The sequence below is a fragment of the Gopherus flavomarginatus genome, chromosome 1, assembly GCF_025201925.1.
Source record: "Gopherus flavomarginatus isolate rGopFla2 chromosome 1, rGopFla2.mat.asm, whole genome shotgun sequence".
Lineage (NCBI taxonomy): Eukaryota > Metazoa > Chordata > Testudines > Testudinidae > Gopherus > Gopherus flavomarginatus.
This window is the reverse complement of record NC_066617.1, coordinates 105863676-105890577: the sequence shown is the minus strand read 5'-3', so window position 1 is coordinate 105890577 and position 26902 is coordinate 105863676. Positions and strand designations below refer to the sequence as shown.

The following is a 26902-nucleotide window of genomic DNA, read 5'->3' as shown; positions in this document are numbered from 1 at the left end:
GAGTTGGCAACCTTAATTTGTAGTCTAAATTGGAGCAACGGGGATTGCATCATTTTGTGTGCATGTACCTGAAATGAAAATGCAGCCTGCATGCCTGTATTCCAGCCTCGGCATGCTATCAATCTATGCCACATCACTGCTAGCTTGTGGTGTGCCACAGCCCAAAAGCAGATGCGTGCCATGCCTTCAGTTCTATCACATGCATGCCACAAAATACTCACTCTGGAGAAGCAATCTGTTCTTTCTTTCGTCTTACACAAATGATATTTCATTTTTTTAGGAAAACGTTACCCATTGTGCTCATTCTAAAAATCTGATCTTTTACAAGAAGCTGGCACGAGTCCACGGTCATTGCTGAAAATGGCCTTCTTTGGCCAGACCACAGCTCCTTTCTGGGCTCTGCCACATACAGATATACACTGCAAAACAAAAAGCAAACAAAAAAACCCAAACCCCAAACACCCGCATAGAAGGAGTCTTAGAGCCTGGGTCAACTAAGACACCTTGGGTTCATGTTACAGGGCTAAAATTAGCAGTGTAGATGTTTCTAATCAGGCAGGAGCCCAGGCTCTGAGACCTGGCAAGAGGGAACAGTCTCAAAGCCTGGGCTCCAGCCTGAGCAGGGTCCTCTGCACGCTGCTATTTTTAGACCTGTAGCGCAAGCCCTGCATGTCAGTTGAGTCAATTGTCATGGACTTCAAAACTTACTGTTTGTGTTTTTTGTATTTTTGTTTTGTTTGCTTTTTTGTTTTTGTTTGTTTGCTGTGTAGATGTACCCTGAGATGCAGAACATGAGTATAGACTTAACCACATTTTGGAGTATCCCTGAATCTCAAAGCTCTTTTCAGAGGTCTGGTTGTATCAGTAAGTTTCACCAGGACTTAAATTCAGCTGGAGCTGTCCAGAGTGGAGCTCCAGTAAATATTTTCAACCCCCCTGGAGTTTATCTTCTCGATCTGGAAATTACATTGGGGGTCGCACAAGAAGTCTGTGGCAGAGCAGGGACTCGGACTTGAATCTGAGTCTAATCACCGGACTATCCTTCCCTTTTATGCATATGGTTGTCTATTTTATATACACCAAAGTAAACCTGGTGGGTGGAATCAATCTAGTTGTCTTCTGTTTGTCACATTTCACGGACCTGCTGGCACTGGCAACCTGTTTTTTAAAAAAAGTGAATCTAGGGAGAAAAATGGAATCCCAGACCCGGTTGCTGAGCTGTGGTTAAGGGGCACAGAATGCTGCTCAGGATGGGGTGTGCACAAAAGTGGCTTTGATACTTTTGGGTGCCCCCCTGTTCTGGGTGGGTCCCCCAACATGAATTAGAGCCATTTGAGGCTTGTTTTGGCTGCTAGTAACTTCCTGGGGTTGAAATTTAACAGGGCTGGACAGAAAACTGAGTTCCTATCCTGCAAGAATTTTCATGCATTTGACTAATTTTCCTGTCCCAGATTAGGATTAAAAAAAGGGGAAAAAATCCAGGTTTGGGTGGATCAGAACATTTTGTTTTGCTTTTAGACTCTTTTTCTTCCCCTCCTTTTAACCTTTTTCAGTCTAAAATCACTAACATTTTGAAACAGTCATTTTGACTAGAAAAACCGTAACTTGTATTGAAAATGTCTTGAACTGGGAGATTTGGTGAGGTCAGCCCTGTTTTGCTAACACTTTTTTGGCTTCAACAAAACAGAAAAAAATCCCACCCCATTTTAGTCAAAAAAATTCCTGACCATGCGTCAGGGTACTCTGAGGCACAGGGAAGACCGGCTGTGTCCTTTGTCCCCTGGCTTTGCCTGCCAAGGCCAGCAGCTGGGAGGAGGGTTGATGATGGCCTGTATGTGGTGCTCCACTGCTGGAGGACCATCCTGTCCTGGTTTGTTTCTCCCTTAGCTGGCCGTTAAGTCTTCAGGACTGTTTTGCTCCAGCATCATGGTACAAAGCAACTGCAATGCAGGGGACAATCTACCCCATGACTTTTAACTCCGTTGAAATAAGCTGGCCTAGACAGTGGAAGCTTTGAGAAGGCTAGAGTGGAAAATGGTGAATAATTTGCTAAAAATAGGAACTGTCCATTTTCAACAGGAATGAGGAGCATGGATGCTGGTCCTGTACCTTCTAACAAATCAGGATTTCTAACTGGAACAACTTTTCCACTTGATCAGAACAGACTGCAAGGTAAAATAGCGTAGGTTGATTTCATTCAGGGTGTGAAGGCTGATGCGCTGCTTCTGATTAGGTGTTGAAGTGGAACAGTTTCTGAACTGTGACTGCTTATTGGCACAGTAAAGATGCGTCTTGGCTATGAAACCGCTTTCCCTTCCTACTCCATAGGGCTCTGGTTCTCAGACTGCAGTGCCTCAACCTATTTTCTAGATTAACTTTCTTTCATGATATGAATAGGGTATTTTCCCACCTTACAAAACAAAGTATTTGTACAATAAAGATAGATGATCCTTACTTGCAGTAATTTTCTTGTCCACTTCATCCAGACAGAATTTTGTTTTAAAATCAATATCTGATTTATTTAAGGTTTGCAATGTAGTATTGACATTTTAGTACTTTTATAACTCCATGGTTATTACATGTCAGTCTAGTTCTCACAAAGTTAAATGTTTTTCATTTTGAGTTTTCATACATAAAACTTGCATCATTTCACTAATCCTGATCTTTTTCCTTAAGGGCTTTTGTTTTGTTTATTTAGAAATTAACAGCTCTCACCCACAACTCACCTAGGAGTTGGTTTTCTTTTGAGTCTCTCTGTTTAATAAACACATCAGTATAAGATCTTCTTTGTTTCAGGTGCAGCTTTTATCCATTTTAATTTATAATTGCCATTGAAAAACTTAACCCTCCTTTTTTTTTTTTTGTTAAATCTCCAGAGAAAAGTACATCCAAAATAATAGCTGTTGGAAATACAATAATACATAATACATTTTGGGGTCAAATTTTTCAAAAGTGCTCTGGGCCAGATTTTGATGTGTTCAGCACCAAGAACTGGAGCCATATTTTTCAAAATGCTCAGCTCCTGTTTAGATCTTTCCCTCCCTCAGAAGGATCAGATTCTCAAAAGAGTGCAACTCCAAACATGAGGTGTTTTTAAAATCTGACCACTTATTTTGATGCCTAAATAGGAGCTGAACTCTCTTGAAAATCTGGCCTAGATTGGGTGTGTTGAGCACTTTTGAAAATTGTGGCCTTAGAGTCTCTTCCATCTGAGGATCTCAAGGAACTTTTCACAATAACCTTGCAAAATAGGAAATAGCACTGGCTCCATTTTACAGATGGACAAACAGAGGCACAAAGTAACTTGCTTATCTTCAGATAGTAACAGTTGCAGAAAGCTGAGAAGAGGACCTAGGCTTCTGTTCTAACTAATAGGAACCCAACATATAGTGAAATGATGTCTGTGTCTTAAAAAAAAAAAAATTAACTGCACCAGTCCCCTAGATCCTCAATGTGACAAAACTGTGTGTCTTCTTTCTGACACCTTCTCCACTAAGCTCTGCTCTATGCACTGTCTGACCAAATGGAGTGCGTGGGAAAGAGAGCGCAGTTTCTCCTAGTAATTATTTTTGAGCCATGTTCAAGAAATAACGCCAAGCTTGAAATCCTATAGAGCAGTATACCTACAGTTTGCACATTATCCATTTTAAATTGCTTCTTTACATAGTGGGAGGGTGAAGTAAGTGGCTGCCATGTAGTGTCATTGCTCGTAGTGCTGGAGGCAGAAAAGTCCCTTTGTAATGGGAGACAGGAAGGAAACCTGAATGACTCATAGAATCACTTTCAGTTGACAGCATCTACTCTGGGGCATAAAGGAGAAATTTAAAATGACATTGCATTACACCATGGTCTGTACTAGACTCATAGACTTTAAGGCCAGAAGAGACCAGCATGATCATCTGGTCTGACCTCCTGCACATCAGAGGCCACAGAACCTCACCCATCCACTCCTGTAACAGACCCATAACCTCTGGCTGAGTTACTGAAGTCCTCAAATCATGATTTCAAGACTTCCAGTTACAGAGAATCCACCATTTACTCTAGTTCAAACCAGCAAATGACCCGTGCTCCACACTGCAGAGGAAGGTGAAAAACCCCACAGTCTCTGCCAATCTGACCTGGAGGAAAATTCCTTCCTGACCCCAAATATGGCGATAAGTTCAACTCTGAGCATGTGGGATAACAGCATTCACATGGGGATTTAGTAAGCTTTAATCCACTTCATAGTCACATCTTTAGTTAATTTGGGTTAACTTTCCTGGATGCCCCTGTGTAGACAAGCCCTGAGATTCTCACATAATCATTTGTCTCCAGGAGCTGGAGCTTTAAATGAGACTCATGGTGAAACAAGGAGAGTTGGCAAGACTAATTAGTTTATAGGTATATAATACCTCTCTACATACAGAGAGGAACTGTGGAAGTAGGGTGACTAGATAGGACAGTCCCGATATTTGGGCATTTTCTTCTATAGGCACCTATTACCGCCCACCCCGTGTCTCGATTTTTCACACTTGCTATCTGGTCACCCTGATACTCTAGAATACTGCCTGCTGCGTTAGGTGGGCCCTGTGTGTGGCCAACAGAGCTTTAGATGAGTATTTTGTTTGGTTTTCTTCTCCCTGTCACCTTCCTCTTCTGGAGTGCACTGGCACAGGAGCCAGGCAGAGTGTTGCCATCAGATGTAAGTGATGACAGAGTTAGATGTGCTTGCACTGGAGGAGGGGAAATGGCCTCAGTCAATTAGTTAACTACTGTGATCATGAGAGAACCTGAAAAGGGTTGGAGGTTTGCTTGCAAAAAACTTAGCAGAGATTTTTACCCAAATCGGAATTACTCAGAATTCCCAGTAACTTGATGGGAAGACCATGCATAGAATAAGTTCAGGTACTTAGTCTAGAAGTTGGGCTGGAAATCTTGCAGAAACTGGCTTTTATTTTGGTGTGAGATTTTGAGCACTTCCTGGTTCTGGCTAGAGTGGAAATAGCATGAAACTAACCTTCACTGCCTGACTCCATAGATCTCCAGTTCCTATGGCCATATCACCCAATGGGCATAGCCTTAACATGTGTTCTGACATACACAGTAAGTTGCATTTTGGTGGGTTGATCTGGGACCAGTTGTCTGTGGCATATGGCCTATCAGTGAGTGCAGCTGTGACTGAGAGATGGTGAGGCTGAAGGAGCGTGTGGTAGTTAGCAGTCTGCAGTGGGGACAGAGATAAGATATCAATCTTATGGGCAGAATCCACAGCTGACATGGATGATTACTGAGGGGTTTTGTAATCAGTTTCACTGGGTATGGATGTGTGACAACAAGAGAAAGTGAAGATTGTGAGCAAATGATAAGCCAAATTCAAGGTCCTGCTCACAACCCAAGCAAATGGGATATGTGCAAAGGAGTTCCTGCTGGGTAGGGGTGCTGTATCTACCTGTGCCACTGTGGCTTGGCCTGTGGAACCATACATTGTCAGCTCTGGGAGTCTCTGGGAGACTTAAAGGGGCAATCACGAAGAATGTAGCAGAGGGGTTGACCCCACAAAGGTACTTTTAAGAAAAAACTTGCATGCATGCATGCCATTTCGGGTACTCCACTGAAGTCCACCTCTGTCCCTTGCTGACAGCATTCCCCCAGGATTAATGCAACCTCTTTGCAGGCCTTCTCCACAGTGAGAGGGGAGCAAAGATCTGCAGATGGCTGCTTAGGAGGGGGAACTCATTTGCATGATTTCCCTACCCACCCTTAGTTAAAAGGCATTGAACTCCAGTTCCATCCTTGACCTATTTAAAACTGGTTGTTGTCCCAGTACTTAGCCAGTTTATGTGGTACTATGTAGACTCTCTGCTCTTCACTACTGTGGAGCTAGTGATTGGGGTTCTATTGTTCTAGCATCATACCAAATGCATAGTCAGAGACAGTCCTGGACCCAAAGAGCTTACAGTCTAAGTCAGGGGTAGGCAACCTATGGCACGTGTGCTGAAGGCGGCGCGCAAGCTGATTTTCAGTGGCACTCACACTGCCCAGATCCTGGCCTCTGGTCTGGGGGGCTCTGCATTTTAATTTAATTTTAAATGAAGCTTCTTAAACATTTTAAAAACCTTATTTACTTTACATACAACAATAGTTTAGTTATGTATTATAGACTTCTAGAAAGAGACCTTCTAAAAATGTTAAAATATATTACTGGCATGCGAAACCTTAAATTAGAGTGAATAAATAAAGACTCGGCACGCCACTTCTGAAAAGTTGCCGAGCCCCGGTCTAAGTAGTCAAGATAGAAGAGGCTGTGAGAGGAAATAAGCATAGAGAGAGAAGGTGACCTGCCCAAGGGGATGCAGCAGATCAGTGCCAATCAGGAATAGACCTTTCCTGAGTCAGTCTAGCACTCTATGCACTAGACCACGTTGCTTCCTTAACTGTCTCTTAAAGACAGGGTGACCAGACAGCAAATGTGAAAAATCCAGGATGGGGGTTGGGGGTAATAGGAGCCTATATATGAGAGAGACCCAAAAATCAGGACTGTCCCTATAAAACTGGGACATCTGGTCACCTTACTTAAAGAGCTCGGCTCTCTAAGAACTAGTTTTATTTTAAATTCTACATAGAGCCTGATATTTTATTATTTTACATGTTATAGATTTTAAGAAGTTCTGGGAAGCTGCATCACAACTTTCTCCTGAGTTTAATGCACTGCAATTTTAATTTTAGTGTCTGTTAAAGAAAACACCTTTCTGGAACATTAACCTTAATTTACTTCCTTTGAAAAGCAAAATACAGAACATGTTGTGTTAGAGCTGTCATTTGCCTACGTATTATTACAGTGAAATAAAAATCATGCTAGATTTTTGTCCTAAACTTTCAAAGAAAATTGTGAGGGGAAATGTGTGTTAAAAATAGAAGAGTGGTGAGTATTCCAAATCTAATATGTGATTGACATAGATTTTAAGGTAGATGTAGCTGTTTCCTTGATTCAACAATCTGGCATTCATTCTAGCCTCTGCTGTGCTAATGTTTAGTGTGTATAAATGGCCATGAGTCCTATAGGGTCAGAGTGAGAGCCGTACTTACAATAGGATAGTCAGTTTTCATGCTGAAACAGATTTCCATTGGGCCCATAGTTAGCAACAAGAGTCTAGGGTTCAGAACAATCATTTATTTTCTGCATTTACAGTATAAGTGCTTCAGACATAGCAATATTGGACATGTCCATTTGTTCTTTAATCTCCTATTAAGACTTTGTATCCCCTGTACCAGCAGAATGTCAGAGATTTTCTCATATAAGCCACATTACCACCAGTTCTGCGTGTCACATGCGTTTACCTAGATGTCTGTGAATATAAATTATAAGATACCGAAACCTCCCCACTGTCAATCTCATTCTTAATAGATAACTATATGTCACTTATGATTTCATCCTGCTCTCAAGCAGTGCTGGCCCATAGTGCTTGGTTCAAATAGATACACCTTCATTCATCAAGACCCTCAGTACTGTATGTAAATGCAATTGGGAAGCAATAAATTGAACTTAAAAAATTGTAGTGATCAGTGAGGGCATTCTCCCTCTTGAATAAATCACTGCTAGCACCCGCCATCCAGAAAAGGTTGGGGACCACTGCCCTAGATCCTCTTTCCTTCAGAGAACCACTCCCACATTCATTATACCCAAGTGGGAGTAAGTGGGGCTTGTGTGCAGGGAGGTCAGTGAGGAGTGGTCTGGGGTGCAGGGGTGGGGATCTGGAGGCAGAGAGTCAGGGGGCTCCAGATGCAGGGATTGAAGTTCAGTGAGGTGGGGGTTGGGTTTGGAGGACTAGTGGGGTTCTGGATGTACCCAGTGAGGTCTGGCAGGGGTTTCTAAGTATGGGAGGTCCAGATGCATGGGGGTTGGGTGGATGGGCACAGCTTCTGTACAGTGACCCTCCCCCAACAGCTGAGGAGTGATGGGGACAGGAAGCAGGAGAGAATGCTGAGCTTCCTGCAGTTGGGGGAGGATTCTGGGGGTGGCTCTGACACAGCCCCAGCCACTCCCTGCAGGGGAAGAGGAAGTCCTGTCCTCTTTTGCCTCCAGCCTAGCTGGGACTAGCAGCTGATCCTGGCTCAGGGTAAGGGCCACTGGCTGGGCTGTCCCCAGTCCTGCAGTGATTTACCTCTCCATCGGTTGCTCTGGGTGTCTGAAACGATGTATCTGCACTATTAGGGAGTGGTGCATGACTGCTCTTGCAGCTTCCCTATCAGAAAGTCATTTTTCTGCGGAGAAGCAAAGAAATATGTGAGGGACATGAATTCTGCACACACACATAGTGGCAGAGAATTCTCCTAGAAGTATGTGGCTTGTGCAACTTTATTGTGTTAAAGTTGAAGTAGAGTTTATATCTGTGTGGCTTACAAATGAGGGATAGATCATTTATATGAAATTAAATATACTGGGATGGGGAAAGACAGTGCGCTTGAAACTGACTGTGAATTGAGATAGAAGAGGTAACTGTCTAACTGCAAACTGCAGGGGATTTCCTGTTTCTTGGATTCAGGTTGTTTGTGCCTTTTGGAAGCTGCATCAAAAATATGGGCTGGCTTACGATGCTTATGTGGTTTCCACACCAAGGTGAAATTCACTCCTTTCTGAATGGACCCCATGTAATTAGGCTTTGTGAGTGAAACTAAGCAGGATTTTGCAAGTGGAATTTAAGTTCACTCTGGGATCACATTGTAGTCTAGCTTCTCCACAGACACCATTCCAGTCCTGTAGGTTGGAGTAGCCACCACTACCCCTTTGCACCTGCCATGCAGATGCTTTGTGCCGCTGAAAGTGTATATAAACCGTGGAGATCCTATGGTCCATACTGGGGCCCATCCCCTGACTGGAGCCTGTATGTAGATTCCCTCATCTCCACACTGGGCATGGAAGCCCCATTACACAGTTTATCCCACCGCCATACCACAGCCCCATTGTGGAGCTTATATGCCATGAGGATATTGATTTCGGTGCATGTGGCTGAGTTGAATTTCACTGTAAGGCCCGCTCTTGCTCTTAGGTTTGCATGTATTCCTGGAGGATTCATCACATGACATAGTCTTTAATTCCTGGAGACTCCAAGACAATCCTGGAGGGTGGGGAACTGTACCTGCTCTGAGCATGCAGATGTTATGCTCATACAAAGCGCACAGGATCTTTATAGAGGAAGGCAAATAGACAGCGTTTATTGAAAATACAACAGTTAGTATATGCTTTTTACACACACACACACACACACACACACACACACACACACACACACACTGCCAGTGATGTTTATAGTTGTAGCTTGAGTCAATCTAATGCCAAGGTAGATTGGGCACAAGTGTGGAGCTGGGCTCTTGTCGGTCGCGATCCTATGCTCTGAGGCTTTGCAGGACTGAACCCAGAGTTCCATAGCAAAACACCCCAGCTTTATAGTTGTAAATTCCCATTTGAGTCCATACATTTTGCAATGTCATCCTTAAGTGGTGTTATCATTTGATGGTTATAGTCGGGCTTCCTATTTGTTGTCTTGCCTTTGGGGGTGCCTGCCTCACCTCTGAGGTCGTCAATGCTGCTAACACATTTAGCATCGGATACAATGGATGTTTTCTGATTGTCTTCTGGTCTTTCCAAGCTTCTCACTTCTTCTTGACCATCTGGACATTTGTGATGGCTTTCACACCTTATCTTTTCCTAATGTATCCATTCCTCATTCACACAAACAATCTCTTACAGAAACCTTCAAAGGTATACAGACAGCAGTATTGTGTATTTAGCAGAATACATTGTAAATCAAACCTTGCTAAATCTTATAACTAAAACAATTCACATTGGGGCTTCGGGCCCTCAACATTCCTCTAATCTCCTTAACATAGATACAATACAAGATCCTGTCTCTTACTTACTAAAACATTAAAACAAAGAAATGTATATAGTGATATAGGAAACCATAGTAGACATTATAACTTATCCTAAAACAAAAAGGTGACCATAATCAGTCAGAAGGATTGTTCTGGTGTGTCATTCCTCTCTGCTATTCAAAAAGAGTGGCTGACAGGATGAAATCAAATCATATATATATTCTCATGGGACATTATAAAATCCTGCTCCTATACAGATCCCAGTTCTTGAGGCTTCATGAGGTCTGTGCATAACAATTTGTAAGACTGGGACTTAAAAGCTTCAGATTATGGCTCCTAGTGCTCCTTCTCCTTTTCCCTGTCAACAGAGCTCATTGAAACATGCAATTTCTGTTCCATGGGAAATTCTGAAATTTTGGGGGGAAACCATCATCATCAAGAAGTAGAAAGAAAAGTCAAAATTTCAAATCTTCCCACAAAATGAAATTTCTGAAAAAACTTCAGTTTGGGTCAATCCAAACACTTCATTTAGATTTTGTTTTTTATATTTTTAAAATTAGTCTGTGTTTAAATTATAATAAGCATATTTGAAACAAAAGATGAAAAACTGAAACATTCCATTCTGATAAGGTTAAAATATTATTGAAATTCTTCGTTTTTTTATTTTTTTTCAAAATGAAATTTCATTGCAATAATATGTTCCAATGAACATTTTCAATTTTGACAAATTGGTATTTTCTGACAAGAAAAAATGTCTGTCTGAGGAATTTCTGCTTGAAAATTTCCTGTGTCAGAAATTCCTCAATGTTCTCCAGTGTCTGTTGGGAAATTTTCAAGTCAGTGGGTCCATGTCCAGAAAATGACAAGGAATATTTTCCTCCTGTGGTATGCATGGGCATTTTGCCAAAACACGTTTCTCAAACTCTTCTTGTAGTAAGTCTCCTTACTTCAGCACCAAGGAACATGAGCTTTCTTAGTACTAGGGTTCATAATCTATTCCAAATATTTCTGTAAAATGCTGCATAGTTTTAAGAATTCTGCTCAAGAAACTTACAGCTGTAAACAAAACAAATTTGGAGTTGTCAGATATTTGTTGTAGGAATCAGTATTTTCTTCTTGAGAATTGTTTTTAGACTGACTCTTCTGTTTGCTTTCTTGCGCTCACCTCTTCCTTGTTAAAATCTTCCTGTCTCTTATTTTCTATTCATCCTTAAATCCTCTAATCTTTCTCTGTCATCTGTTCTTTGCTTTCAGCGTGTGTGTGTGTGTGTGTGTGTGTGTGTGTGTGTGTGTGTGTGTAAATAAAATAAAAAGAGACTGCTTTTTCCACATTTTGAGATGATTGATTGCAATTAGGATGACCAGATAGCCCCATCCTGATTTTTCACACTTTCTATCAGGGGAGGAGGGTAATAAGCGTTTTATATAAGACAAAGCCCCGAATATCAGGACCGTTTCTATAAAATCAGGACATCTGGTCACTCCAGTTGCAATCAACAATCAGTGTCTGATCCTGTACTAGCAAGGGATCAGTTCGTCAAGCATCATGTGAGCACTTTGCTAGCAACATACAACATTTGTTTAACTTTCTTTACGCTATTGACTCTTGTAGTGATGTTTATCCTTTCCTGAAACCAGCCTCTCTCCTGCTCTCAGACCGTGTTATGTCTATAATGGCTAGTTGGTGGTATTTATTTATTTTTTAAATTTTTTATGGTGAATGTGAGATTCTTTATACTGCAAATCTTTTTTTCTTAATGAGTTGTTATGATTATACGTATTTAAATGTCAGAGACTTATTCCTGTCTATATTCATGCAGTGAAGAACCAGCTCATTACACACATTGGACCTGAACCTGCAGTCTTGTCTTTCTCAAAACTCCTGTTGGCTGCAACTGGTAGCTTTTTTTCCTAGTCGCAACTGTAGGATTGGGCCCCAGTTGTCTTGAGCCCTGATCCTGTGAAGATCTAAGCACATGCTTCACTTTACACACCAAGAATAGTCCCGTTAATGTCAAGGAGACTACTCACATGGTATAATGTTAAGCATGTGCATAAGCCTTTGCAGGATTGAGGTCTAAATTCCTATCTTCCCTGAGCTCTATTATTGAGTTTCTGAAAGTAATAGACTTTGAGCCTCATCTTGGTTTCCTCTCCCCGGTGTATCTCCACTGATTTCATTGGAGTTACTCCCAACTTATGCTGGAGTATGTGAGATCTGAATCAGGTCCATTCAGTCTAGTCTGAGTGGTTTAGGGAAACAGAAAGTTTGTAATCAATTTTAAAATCAATTTTTTCTTTTCCCCAGTCACAGCAGCAGTTCTTGTTACTGATTTTCATTTAGCTGAACCTTATGAGGATAAAACTGCTTGTTAACAGCAAAGGGCTAAAGGGCAATGGAGACGTTGTCTAGCAGTCTGCTCCCAAAGCTGACTGACTTCAATGGGCTTTGGATCAGGCTCTAGCAGTGCCGTTTTCCCCCAGCAAACTCCAGTACGTTCTTGTTTAGGGGGAAAGGCTGATAAATTGGAGGCCAGATTCTCAGCTGGTGTACATAGGTGCAACTTCTGAGCATCTGTCCCTCAGGGATATGTGCTGATGTAGGAGAACAGGCACAGGGTGATAAAGACAGGCTAAGGGAAATGACAGATTGACTAAAGTGAAGTTAACACTTGTAAACACACAAGTATTTTCTTGTATTTCCAATTCAGTGGAAAGCTATTCTGCTTAGGACTGTAGTTGCTCTGATGTGCATTTTCTCAACTGAATGGAATATTTTACAACTCCAAGCTGGTCTAGACAGTTTAGCCACAAAATTTTAACATTCTTTTGAGATTATTAAAATTTGCTAGTCCCATTTGAACAAATGGTCTTTCACCAAGCCCACTCCCTAGCCTCAGAGCTTTCTAGGAATATAACTAAACGGGTTTTGTTTTTGCTTTTTTTCTTGTGGGATAGGTGGCAGTGTACTGGGGGATTATTTTGCTTGATGCCTGCTTATTTATTAATGATCAGACCAGCTACAGCTCAGGGCAGCCTTGAGCAGATTGTCCAGACCCTGAAGGCCGTTAAAGTAGTAAATCTGGGTAAGTCCGTGGTGATGGTGAGGATGATAATGAACCCTCCCCACCCCCCCAAAAACTAATGTTTGTTGTTTTTTTCTGTTTAACAAAAACAGCAAAAAGCTTTGGTTTGTTCTCTCCATTTCCCCCACCCCATATCAGTGACACAATAGAAAAAAGGGGCCTGGTGCAGGGGAGGGAGAAGGGGAAACCAAAATATTAAAAACAAATTTAGAAAATCTCAAATTTTTGTGTAAGCTGGTTTTTCCCCAGAACTTTAAAATGAAGAACCATGTCTTTTGTTTTAGTGTGAATTTTCTCCCCCATACTCTCCAAGCAACATTATACCAAGTGGTCATGTTCAAATTTGGTAGAGAGTAGATTTTTTTTTTCCTCCCAGACAAAGTGCTCCTAAACAATCATCAGTACTAACCCAGTGTGTGTGAGAGAGAGTCATAGCCTCGTTTTATAGATGGATAAACTGAGGCACAGGGAGATCATTAGATGTTTTGCCCAAGACTACACAAGTAGTCTATGACCGAGATGGGAATTGAACCCAGATCTGCTGAGTCTCAGGCCACTGCCTTACCCACTAGACCAGGGGTTGGCAACCTTTTAGAAGGGGTGTGCTGAGTCTTCATTTATGCACTCTAATTTAAGGTTTCATGTGTCTTTAATGTTTTTAGAAGGTCTCTTTCTAGAAGTCTATATTATATAACTAAACTATTATTGTATGTAAAGTAAACAAAGTTTTCAAAATGTTTAAGAATCTTCATTTAAAATTAAATTAAAATGCTGAACTTACACCACCAGCCTACTCAGCTTGCTGCCAGCCTGGGGTTCTGTTCACCTAGGCCAGCAGTGGGCTGAGCGGGGCCTGCGGCCGGGACCCCAGACCTGGGGTAGGGTGTTCAGAGGTCAGGGCTGGGGGTGTGTGTGGGGGGGTCAGGGCAGAAGGCTGGGGGCTGTAGGAAGGTTCAGGGCAGAAGGCTGGGTGTGGGGGGGGGTTCAGGGGTCAGGGCAGAGGGCTGGGGGGTGTGGGGAGGTTCAGGGCAGAAGGCTGGGTGTGGGGGGGTTCAGAGCAGAGGGCTGGGGTGCTTGGCTTGTAGGGGTGCTCCCAACCTCCTGGCCTGAACTGCTCATGGCAGGGGGCTGGAAGGGGTATGCCCTGTTCCATCCCTTTCCTCAAGGCCCCGTCCCTACCTTTCTCTGCCTCTGCTACAGAGCTGCATGCACACTGCCACTCTTCACCCTCCCCCTCTGCAAGGGCCATCAGCTGATCGGTGCAGGGAAAGAGAGGGGGAGGGGCAGGAAAGCACCATGCTGGGGGAAGAAGTGAGGGAGGGGGGAAGCCTGGCTGCCACAGGACCAAGCTTTTGCCTCCTGCTCCTGTAGGGAAGAGTTGTGGGCGGGAGGGTTGAGTGGGGCTGGGGGCCGCGACTGCGGCAGCATGCCACTCAAAATCTGCTTGCATGCCGTGTTTGGCACACGTGCAGTGGATTGCTGACCCCTGCGCTGGACCCTTATTCCTAATTCTTGCAAGGAGTCCTTACTCACATGAGTAGTCCCACTGAAGTCAATGGGACTAGAGTATTTGAGTAAAGATTTGGGCCCCTTGTTTAGATCTAGTGTATTTGAACATTGTCAGATGCCTTTCCTCTCCGTCGTCGCCCCCCCCCCCACGAAAAATATAGCAGCCTCTGGTCTGAAATACTTAGAATGCTAGGTTCTAAAGATAGCTTTAAGATGAAGGGTTAGCATATATAGTTTTATTTTCTATTTTCACATGCATTCCCTTTCCAGGAACATTATGAAGACCATTTAGTGAAATAACACACTTTTTATTTTTTCTGGGCTATGTCCAAAAAGCTATGGCCAAAATTTTCAAGTATGGGTGTGTAAAGCGAGGCACCTGCTGGTAAATCAGTAGTCTGATTTTTTTCAAAGGTGATGAGGACTTATTGATGCCATTGAGTTCAGTGGGTGCTCAGCATCTCTGATAATCAGGCTACTTTCACTTAGTAAATAAACATGAATATGTAAAAATGTGTATTTAGTCATGGAGTGTACAGTGAGTGTTTGCATGTATTGTTACTGAACTAATCAGTTGTATTGATTTGACAGGCTTTTTAATTACTTAAAGATATCTTGTTTATCAATCAAGAAGAAAAGCAGAGCTACAGAAGCCTATAGTATTTCCTACAGTGACTTTTCTGACTCCTGAGGAATCAGTCTCTCTCTCTCTCTCTCTCTCTCTCTCTCTCCTCTCTCTGCTCTCTCTGATAGAGTTAAATATAACATAGCCTGAAACACTTATAAAGTATAACACACACATAGAGTGGAGTTACTGCAACAGAACTGCTATTTTCTCTTTAAAGTATAAGAGTCCAGTGGTGCAGGTCTTGAACTCTATTGGAGTTCTAGATGCATCAAGACCTGATGAATTAAGCTGTAATGTTTTAGGAAGATAAAGTCATCAGTGAACATTCAGAACCAGTTCAGTAATATGATCTTTTTCTTATCTTTATTTAAAAAACAAAAAACTTACAAACCTAGCAACACAACCCCTAGAATCTCAAAGGATGCTACTATCTTCAAGTGTTATTACCAAAGGCTAAATTTTAAACACCAACGAAATTCCAAGTCTATATTTTGGTAACTAAATAAGTGGCCTGATTTTTAGAAAAGTTTGAACATCTGTAGCTCAGTGAAGTTAATGCAAACTACTGTGTACTCAAAATTTTTGAACATCTGATGACATTTCTTCTTTTAGATGCCTAAATATGTACTTGGGAGTTCTAAATGTGGACATCCATTTTTGAAAACTGTGGTCTTAATTTTTATTTTTGTTTTCACCAAGCAATCTTTACTATTTTTTCCTCAAGGGTCAGGAAATGGCTGTCATCGTACATGTTATAACTGCTGCATATGTTTACACTGATATAGAAATGATTATTCTTAATGAAGGAGATTAATATGTCAATATTTAATACCTTTCAACCAGAACAGAAAACAAACTAGCTGGTCCCTGAGCCACAAAGTGTTTCTGTAATAATCAAAAAATTGCTGTGAAAGAGTCTCTCTTGTTCAGACACATCCAATAGCCTAGAACACACAAGGAGAAAATTCTTTGAAACACTGATACAAATACTTAATAAGCAAACTTCTGACAATCTTCGCTAGATGTAGCTTGATCTTGTTGCTGCTTCAGGCTTAGTTGACTTCAGTAGAAGTTATGTGCGTCAGGTGGGGCTGCGGGATTGGAACTTTTGTTCCTGTAACCATGTAGTTTTTACTGACTTTTGTATATGCTATACACACACAAATATAGTACAATGATATAATGTAAGACATACTTGACCAAATTTAACCCTCAGTTACACCCATGCAAACCCCACTAAAGCCAGTGAGACTTGTACTGGAACAGGCTCCACAGCAATTCTACAGGAACAGCTGCTCTAGGATTGGGAACTACATGGTCTGGGCACATACGATACTGCATACGTCAATGCAGAACAGAGAGGCTAGTGGTTAAGGCTTTGGACTCGGATTTAGGCGATATGGGTTCAATTTCTGACTTTTCCACAGACTTTGACACTTTGGTCAAGATAATCGCTCTGCCTCAGTTTCCCATCTGAGAAATGTGGATAACAATACTTCCTTGGTCTGTCTTGTATACGTAGAGTGTAAGGTCTTTGGGACAGGGACTGTGCCTTGTGTTAGGTGCTGTACAAATAAAATCATAATGAGGCCACAATCTCTGTGGGGTCTTTGGGCACTAGCATAATACAAATACTATGTGAACATTAAACGTTCTAAACATTGGATGTTAGTCTACCATAAATACACTGAGGATTAGGGTTCAGAAGTCTAACACAATACACACACTGGATCACGTTCTGCCCTCATTGATACCTGTACAGATTTGGAATTTGCCTGGGTGTAACTGAGGGTTAGAGTTTTGGCCAAGCATTTCTCTTAGTGTATCAATAAACACTGAGGCCAGAAGGGGTGTAACTCCATTGTCCCCAACGTCGTTGCACCTGCTTACATAAGCTCTGCATGTAACCGCTGCACTAGGTTAATCAGAGGTTCAAGTCTTTTCTATTATGATTAGTGTGCTAATTTAGGAGGTCTAGCTGTGGAAGTCCTCATTCAGTTCAGTCACTAGTCATGGCAGTCATCACAAAATGGGAGGCCTCTCCAACATTTGAACTGTTGTGGGCCTTAGATGCTGGGGATGAGCTACCTCTGTCCAGGTGAAGAATATAATCCTTTGTACAGTGTGTGTTACGTGTCTCTGTCTGCTCCCAGAGTTTACCCTAACATATCCCCACCTAACTTCCGTGATTTTTGGAGTTAGAGGATGATTCCCAGTGCTTGCCTAGGTTGTTAATCCTGTTGTGTCTATATGTAGAAGTCTGGTTTTGTTTGTTTTGGTGTTGGTTGCATCAAATTACTCATTTGCAGTAACAGTGGATTTTGGAGCAGACCTAGAATCTGTGGAAAGGAGTAATTAGTGATGGGGCTTGTATGTATGTGATGTGCAGTTTCTTAATATTTTTTTAGTCCTGATTAAATACTTTTCTTCCCCCTATGCCATTGTTTTGTTTTTGTTTCTCGCTTTCCTCAGAACCGTGACAGGCATCAGCAGTAGTTCAGCCAAAAGCCCAGCCTGGGAAACACATCATAGCCACAGGTCAGACAGTAAACACAGGCACATCAAACGCCAGCAGCTGGAGGAAACCAAACACTTGACTATGAAGTAAAAGAAGTATGTGTGCATAATGAGAAAGCAGAGAAATAAAAACAAATAGACACCACAATGCCACCCGGAAGGGTTATCTGTCTCCGGGATGTGTGGAGCAGTTCACGTTCTCCTGTGCATTTACACATAAAGACGAAAGGAAATGTGGACTCTCCCAACCAAACAGAAGCACCCCTTAAGGAAAAAAAAAATCTTAACTACTGATCAGCTTACTAAGGGATGTGGTAAATTCTCTGTCACTTGACTTTAATTCAAGATTGGATCCCTTTTTTAAGGTATGCCACAGTTCAGTCTCAGGTTATTGGACTTGATGAAGGAATGACATTCTGTGACCTGTGGTATGCAGGAAGCCAGACTAGGTGATCATCCTGGTCATTTCTGGCCTTATCATCTCTGTATTCCAAAATCTAGAAACTGCTTATGTGCTCCTCCTCAGCCAAACATCCTCTCTGATTCCATCCTCTCTAGCCAATCATTATTTCTGCTTCTCACTGGCTTTGTGAAGACAGGTTGTACATACGTTTATATAGTGCTTTACATCTTCAGAGTACTTTCTCACTACATTGTTATGGGGTGGGAAGCAAATATTTCCATTTTACAGCGAGACAAGCACCTTTACAGAGTACAAAAACAAGTGGGCTAGTGCAGGGGTTGTCAACTTTTTTCTTTCTTTTTAACCCCCTCCTCAACATGTTATAAAAATTCCATGGCCCACCAATGCCACCGCAACTGTTTTTCTGCATATATCCAGTAGCCGGCATTAGGGGATAGCAAGCAGCGCAATTGCCTGGGCCCCATGTCACAGGAGGCCAGTTGCTTGGGCTTCAGCTTCAGCCCCAGGCAGTGGGGCTTTGGCCTGGGCTTTCTGCCCTGGGCCCAGCAAGTCTAATGCCGGCCCTGCTCTCTGGTTTATTTGGCAGACCCCTTGAAAGCTGCTTGTGGCACCCCAGGAGGTTCTGGGCCCCTATTGAGAACTGCTGGGCTAGTGCATAGTTGTCCACAGTTGAGGGTGCATATAACACTCTCCTTGTCTGCGTGTGTAATGCTGACAGACCCTGGTAGTTGGTGGGCAGGATCCAACTGGGGACCTTTGAAGCTTAGTGCATGAGCCTCTACAGCATGAGCTAAAAGTCAACTGCCTATTAGTTAAGATTGTAGAGCAGACTCCTTTTTTTTTCTTTCTCTCTCTCTCTGTGGTCTCAGTGCCACTAGATTGGACAGAACAGCACACCCAGAAAGTGTGTGCGTTACATGTGCAGAGAAAAAGTGTTAAAATTGTGTTGATTAATGGTCTTATAGGGCAGGCTAGAGTTTTATAGTTGAGGCCTAGCTTGCTTGCCCAAGATCTCCTCTCAAGTCATTGTTATATGCTGAAGGTGTTTTAGCCTAGTTGCCACAGCTTGGTCTTCCCCCTAATCTGTAGAATAGTTGATTTTGAACTCTGACAATTTTACCGTATGCCTGCATGGATAGTGCCTTTTTGCTGTAATCATGTCAGGTCTCCCAAGTTATGCGAAGTCCTCTTGAGTCCTATTCAGAGAGGAGACCCTTCCAAGAAGCACCTAGATCAGGGGTCTCAAACATGCATGGCCCGCGGAGTTATTTCCTGAGGCTCACTATAGGCACCGACTCCACTGGCAGCCAAGCTCCCCTCCTCCTGCCCAAGTGCGCCACATCCCCACTCCTTTGCCTACCGCCTAGCGCTTCTGGCGGCGCTTAGGACTTTCCAGGAGGGAGAAGGGAGGAGTGGGGAAGTGGCACACTCAGGGGACCAGGTGGAGAAGAGGCAGGGCGGGGGTTTGGGGAAGGGATTGGAATAGTGGCAGGGAGGAGGTGTGATGAGGCGGGGCAGGGGCGAGGCCTCATGGACTAGACGAGCAGTCTGAGGTATGAAGTTCAGCATGTATGATTCTTTGCTGTGAGTAGTTGGGAAGTATGTTTGTTAAAAGTGGCAACGTACTTTGTATGAATAGTTACTTTAAAAAGTTCCTGCCATTATAGCTATGTTGATAGACTGTTAGAGTAGATCATCATTAGTGTTACTGACCCCATAAGGAATAGTTACAGGTGTTTATATTTTATTAAAACCCCTCTTTTCATTACAGTTTTAAAAAAGTTAATACATTGACTTTTAATAGCACTATATTACTCTTCCTTTTTCACTATACTTCTGTATCGTTGTATGAAAAGGTTTCAGTGATGCGGCCCTCGGGTCAATGTACTATAGTCCTCATGTGGCCTTGTGTTGATTTGAGTTTGAGATCCCTGACCTAGATGCTGAAGTAACAGGTGGCCAATGGGTAAAAATTCTATTTATTCTCCTTTGTCTTTACTGAGTCCATGTCAGATCTCGTAGTAGCTTTTGTAAAAGAATGAGTATCCTTGCCATGCTCCAGATTATATTTGGTTTACCTAAATTCTCCCTGCAGTTTCCATTGGAAAAGGTTTTATTTACTTCCTGTCCTAACCTTTTTGTGTCCTCTGTGAAACTCTGCCTAAATACAGGGACAGAGATGTCACAGCCTAGTATTCCCCCCTATATTTTCCTAATTATGAAGAACATAAGGCCAAATTGCAAGCTTCTGCCCAACAATCCCCTGACACCTTTACAGTGAAGCTAGAGAGGACAGTGAAGTGCCTAGAGCCAACACCCACAGCAAGAGGTGAAGTATCTAATAGGTTCATTGTGGAAATAGTGAGTCTGGAGTTAAATGACCTAGCGAGAGAAACCTCTTGTATGGTGCTATTATCTCACAAAAATTAAAATGCATTGGGACTCATTCATTAAAGTGGCAATTCCTCTGGGCAGGAACTGTCTCTTTTCTCTCTAAATAATTCCATGCACACCTGTTGCTTTATACAAATGTTAAATAATAATAAACTAGTGAAGAAGGGATTGCTTGGCTCTCACTTTCATTATCCTAAAACCATATGCAACCAATTTACTGTTTTTATTTTTAATTAACCTACATCACTTTCATCATCAGGATTTTTCTTCTTTTGTCTCATATGAAAGTCTCTGAGCAAGCTACTAATATTGGTTCTCTCCACTGGATGGAGAGAACAACTTATATGAAATACAATAGTATTCTGTCCATATGATTTATCGTACTTGGCACATCAAGGCAATTCCTCTTAAAAGAGGGGAAGAGAATAATTAACAGAGCTGGGGTGAAAGTAAAATTGAACTCTTACCCGTACAGGGCCGGCTCTGCCTGTCTTCCCCCCCCTCTCCCGAAGGGGTGGGGCCTTGGGTGGAAGGGGTGGGGCTGGGGGGTCAGCATCCCGCAACCAGTCCATCCGCGCTGCGTGGCCCATACTGCCTGGGGCTCCAGCAGTGATTTAAAAGGGCCCAGGGCTCTGACTGCTACCGTAGCACCAGCAGCAGCAGCCGGAGCCCCGGGCCCTTTTAAATCGCTGGGCTTGGGGCAGCTGCTCCTTTTGCACACACCCCCCCAGTGGCTAAGGGACTGGGGGGGCAAAAGGGGCAACAATGTTAAAGCTTTGCTGCAGCAGTGCTTTAAGGTCAGGTATACGTGCCAGTACCACTGGCCACTTTTTACCGGTTCTCCGTACTGGCCCATACTGCTTTACTTTCACCATTGAACAAAGCATAAAACATCTTAGAAACACATTGTTTAATTCAGAGCCAAATTCTGCTGTCTCTTACAGCAGTGTATATCTGGAATAACTGTTGAATTCAGGAAAATGCATCTTATAATGAAAGATTGAGCTCCTTTAGTTTATCTAGTTTATTAAAGAGAAGGTTGAAGAAGATACTTGAGCATGGTTTATAATTATCTACACAGGGAGAACGTATCTGACAGTAAAAGGATCTTTACTCTAGCAAGCAACAGTTGGAAGTTAATGTCAGCAAAATTCAAATGTGAAAAAAAGATGTAAATTTAAATGGGGCAATTAACCAGTGGAACAGATTACCAAGAGAGGTGGTAAACTTTCAGTCACTTGGAGACTTTATTCAACACAAAGGCCTGTTCTACACTGGGGGGAAGGAAGAGGGGGAATCGATCTAAGTTACGCAACTTCAGCTACATGAATAACGTAGCTGAAGTCGACACACTTAGATCGACTTACCGCGGCGTCTTCACTACGGTGAGTTGACTGCTGTCACTCCCCCGTCGACTTTGCCTGCGCCTCTCGCCGAGCTGGAGTACAGGAGTCGACAGAGCGCTCGGGGATCACCGATCTGGCTGGTAGTGAAGACATACCCTGAATGTCATTCTGAAAGGCATGCTCACATCAACCTTGAGCTTCATGCAAAAATCACTGAGTGAGAACTAAGGCTTGTTTTATGCAGCAGGTCAAACTAGATGATCATAGACCCTGCTAGCCTTAAATTCATAGATTACAGGTTGATTTTATGTAGTCAAAATAAAAAACTCCATTATTATTTTATTTAAACTTATGCAGATGAGGTCAGAATCTGGCTTTTGGTCTATGATTCATAAATGGTAGTTGGCGGGAAGGAAAGTAATGCTATGTTTTATGTTGTTTCATTGTAGCAAAGTCTACTGGTTCGATGCTTGGTCTGTCTTTTAAAATCCTCCGTCTATCTCCTAAAATCTTTACTGCCCAAATCTATGGGCCCGATCCTGCAGTCCATATTCATTGCTTTGTTACCTCTCACAGTCCATGGGAATGTTATGTGTGATATGGTTCTATTCTTGGTCTGGACGTGCCCAACTAAATGTGGTTCTAGAGCTTTGCGAAGTTTGCAGCTCCTTGGCTATTTTTAGGTGGGTCTGACACTAAAGGAAAATAAAATTCATTTCTCCATTTGAAATAAGTATCAAGTTGTGAGAGAGACAGTTAATTATTCCTCTTGATCTGAAAGGGCTAAAAATGAGTGAACTCTGCAATTATTATGCAATAGTGGCCAATGACTGAAGTTGCACTCATTTTACCCTCCTTCACAGTTATAGTATTTTTCAGGTGATTGTGGTGGTGTCTTGTATTAGTTGGTTAACTAGTGGATGGTTCCTGTAAAATGCTGAGCACCTTCTTAGACCAGTTTCAAGTCCCTGGGTGTGAGCCCCTCTCAAGAGATGACCAGTAGTTATGGCCCTAACTAGGCAATTGGGTTCAAGCCCCTACTCTGCAAGATACTGTGTGAGACTTTGGGCTGGTCACTTACTGTCTCTGTGCCTCAGTTTCCCCTCTATAAAATGGAGATAAGGGGACTCCCAGTGAGGTAGGGAGGATAAATGCATTAAAGATTGAGAGGTGCCCAGGTACAGTAGTGAGGACCACAGAAGTATCTCTGATACGGAGAAGCATTTAGCATCTCTCAAGATCTTCCCCTAAAAGAGACACAACATTTGCCTTTGCTAGGTTAACTGTTCCATCCTCCTTTTCATGAAAACAAGGACATTTTGTAAACTCTGGGAGAGAAAAAGTATAGAGTCTTTTACTCCTGCTCAGATGATTAGTGCAGTCCCACAAAATGAATTTTACTAATTTGTTCCATAAACCATGGAAGGTAATTGTCATGGAAATTTTAGGGGTAAAGCAAATTGCTCTATGAAAATGAAATGATTATGATTCCCCGTGGCAGATTAAGTAGCTTAGTATGAAACATTAATTAATATTTATGGAGATTGGTAGTGATAGAATAGGTTGTGAGAGCTAGTCCTTGTAGCTTTATATCCATTACAGATACAATTTGTTAGCTGTGTAAATATACAATAGCAGTGCATACAGGACATGTTAACACAGTTCAAGAGATGAAAAATACCAGGCAGTTTTTATGCTTGTACAGTTTATTCAATCAACAATTACATCTATTTTGTTAGTGCAGTGAAGCAAGCAAAATGGGACTTACCCTGTTCCTTTGGAAGTCAGTAGTAAAATTCCCATTGACCTTAATGAAAGCAAGATCTGGCCCGTTACTTATATTGTCAAATAATCTTTTTTAGAGGTACCAATATGGGAAGAGTTATAATATTTATATTGTGATGCTCGGTTGAATTTCTATTATGAAGTTCACCTTCTCAAAATACAGTTTTTAACAATGTTAGGTACATTCCATCATAATAAAGATGACACTTCAGTAATGGTTAAGTGGATTCTGCTTTGGATAGCAGCAAAAACTAAAACCAAAACAAACCCAATACCCACTCCCACACCAACCCAAACAAAGAGGCATTTAGAGTACAATCCCTTTATTGGATGTATTTCATTTCTATTTCAAATGATTAGTATGTCTGTTGATCTGCAAAATCTACAAGAGCTGAGTGACACAACTCCAGGCTCTGTTTTGATTCTGAAGATTTTTGTCAATTCAGTTGTATTTTGGTCTATCTTGTTTCCTCCCTCCCCCCATATGTTCTTGCTTTAGCTCTTAATTATTCTTAGCCCAGGCAACTAGTTTCTGGTTAGTCTTGCTTCTAGTTTATCATTATCTACTCCTAAATATGCAGACCAAGATTTTCAAAAATAGGTGCCTACATTTGGCTTCCAAATCCACATGTATATTTAGGTGTCTAACTTTAGGCACAGGGGGCTGGACTTGATGACTTCCTTCTGGAGGTTCCGTCCAGCCCTATATTTCCATGCAGAGCCGGCTCTAGGCACCAGCTCAGCAAGCAGGTGTTTGGGGGGGGCCAAGGGGAAGGGGTTGCACATCGGGCTGTTTGGCGGCGGGTCCCTCAGTCCCTCTTGGAGGGAACGACCTGCCGCTGAAGAAGAAAGCGGCGCGGTAGAGCTACCCCCGAAATGTCACTGATCGCGGCCTTTTTTTTTTCTTTTCACCGCTTGGAGCAGCAAAAACCCTGGATCCAGCCCTGTTTCTATGATTCAGACACCTATCTGAAAGCTGCCTGATTTTTCAGAAGTGCTGATCACTCAGGAGCAGCCATGGAAGCCATGGCAGTGACTTGTACTTAGACTTAAAGTAGATGGGAGCTGCTGGGTTGCTCAGCTCTTTTGAAAATCAGGCCGTTTTTATTTAGATGTCTAAATATATATTTAGGAGCCTAACTGTAGGTACCTCTTTTTGAAAATCTTAGCCACAGATTATACCTTAAAAAGGGTTGGATGTTCAGAAACCTATTAGTTACTTAGGAGCAAAAGTCCCATTGAAAGACAAGTGGAATTGCATGCCTAAGTCAGTTAGGCATTTTTTAATATCTCAGCCCAAACAGTTAACTATTGAAAATGAGTGTGGTGCATTAGAGTGGCTCCTCTGGGTACAATAGATCACACAGTGTGCTTTATAAGAGAATCCCTTGCCCAGGACCCTAAGCATACTAACCCTGGTGTACTGGCCAAAGCCTAATGAAGGTAATTTAGATTAAATTCAGCCTACAAACATTTTCTTGGCAGTTTCAGTTGAAAAAAATATTCCTGTCATAAATGATTGTGCAGATAGCTATCTGATTTCACTCCTGAAATATACAAACAGGTTGGATTTATAGCTGATGTAGCTGGGTCATTGAAGAAGTCCCAAAATATGTGGACCATGTTTCCAGGCCCTTACATCCAACCTGGCAGTTCCCCCTCCTGTTGCGGATGGCTTGTAGGTTGGGTTTTTATGGCAGCAAAGATTGAGGTGGAAAGCTTCCCACCCCCTTGGTTCCTTTGTAGATGTGAATTGTCGAGTTGCAAGGTATACAGAATTTGGCTTTCAGTGCTCAAAGAAACCAGCTGTTGCAAGGTGAGAGCAACAGTAGAACAAGTCAGAATCCTTGGCGGTGACTGATGTTTCCTGTTGCACATCACATATTAAAGTAAATACTGCTCAGTGGCCAGAAGCCTTGCCGTACATATTAGTCCAGATATAAACGGAATTATCATAAAAAGTGTGAACTTTTTGGCACTTAGCATGGTCTTTATGTATTGTTTTACAAAATGGTGTGTATATGTTTGTGTGTGTGTAGCTTGTTAAAAACTGAGGTAATAAGCTGCACAGAGGAAGCCACTGGCAGCATACAAGACCTTTTATTGGGGCCACCATAACAGGAACTATGCTATGTATTCCTGAGCGCCATCTGCTGGCACTTTGTACATCTGTAAATAGTTAATAGCGCGCTCTCTTGTAACATGGATTAAAAACTAGAAGTAGTTCTTTTCCCATCAGTGTTATCCATCTATACCTCTCAACCTGCAAAGGCCTAAATGTGGGACACAATGTGCGACAGAGACTCAGGGGTTAAACCCACAATTTAGCTTAATGGGATGTGAGGGAGAACAATGATGACACATGCAGAAAACTGAATTCATTCCTGTAGTGTAAATAATTCTATTACATCAGTTTCATGATTCTTTATTTTTCACATAAATAATTTTCAACCATAAAAGGGGGACGGGGCACGGATACCAAATGTGTGTGGATTTAACATAGCGCTAACATCTCATTCAAATTACAAACGACTCTAAAAGGACTGTTTAGATGATGGTTCTCAATATGTGGCAGCCAAGACTTTTCTCTAAGATTCCATTAATTTTACATGTACAAAACCGAAGCTTTCACATTGCTTTCCCCTTAACATACTAATAGATGCAAATACAGATGCATCTTATCAGTGCATTAAGTTGCTTAGCACTGAGGTCTGCATTTTCTCTTCCTCTGAAAATTGTTGTTTTGAAACTATTTCATAAGTATTTAGGTGGTTTTAACTGACTATTGAAGTGTTTCACAAATTGTTCCTGTTTTTAAAGGACTTATGGAGAACTACAATCTCCAGCAGCTATTTAGTAGCCTAACTCCATGTACAGTATTTGGCTCTTTGAATAGGAGAGCAACTGTGAGAATAATAAGAGAAAATGAATCTGGAGACTATAAGGGCAGAAAGATGGGTGCAGTATCACCCATTGCCTTCAGCAAGCAGGCATCTGTAGAAGCTCATCATTACAGTTGTTCTCACACAGATCCTCTGATAAGGTATTGAAAGATGGGAAGAAGCCATTTATAGGGCGAAGAGAGTGGAATCTAAGGAAGCTGATGTGAAGAAATTAAAAATAATGAAAGGGCGGAAAACCCTCTGTAAATCTCTTATTCTGTGTCACGCACGGCTAAGAGCGTGGGAGATGCCAGTCTAGGGCTGATGGAACAAAGATCCCACTTCCAGGAATTCCCATCACAAGTTCTGCCTGCATGCAGAATGGAAACAGTGGTTCAGTGCCCTCCTGATTTCACTTAATCAGTTCATTTTTTGCCTTGAAATAGCAGTGAGGAAAAAAAAAGTTTTTTATTCGGTTT

At 42.1% G+C, this 26902-nt stretch overlaps 1 protein-coding gene across 5 annotated transcripts in view; it reads left to right on the top strand.

The window, feature by feature from the left end:
- Nucleotides 1–26902, top strand: part of CHST11 (carbohydrate sulfotransferase 11) — a 257487-nt gene that overhangs the window by 30788 nt on the left and 199797 nt on the right. Inside the window, exon 2 of one of the 5 annotated variants that reach the window (XM_050946024.1) lies at nucleotides 2080–2172. The exons of 3 other annotated variants lie outside the window; for them this stretch is intronic. In XM_050946024.1, the coding sequence (XP_050801981.1) occupies nucleotides 2080–2172 (93 nt within the window). Of the gene's footprint in view, nucleotides 1–2079; nucleotides 2173–5483; nucleotides 5541–26902 lie in introns of those variants that run through there. One more of the 5 variants, XM_050946054.1, reaches the window with a different exon arrangement.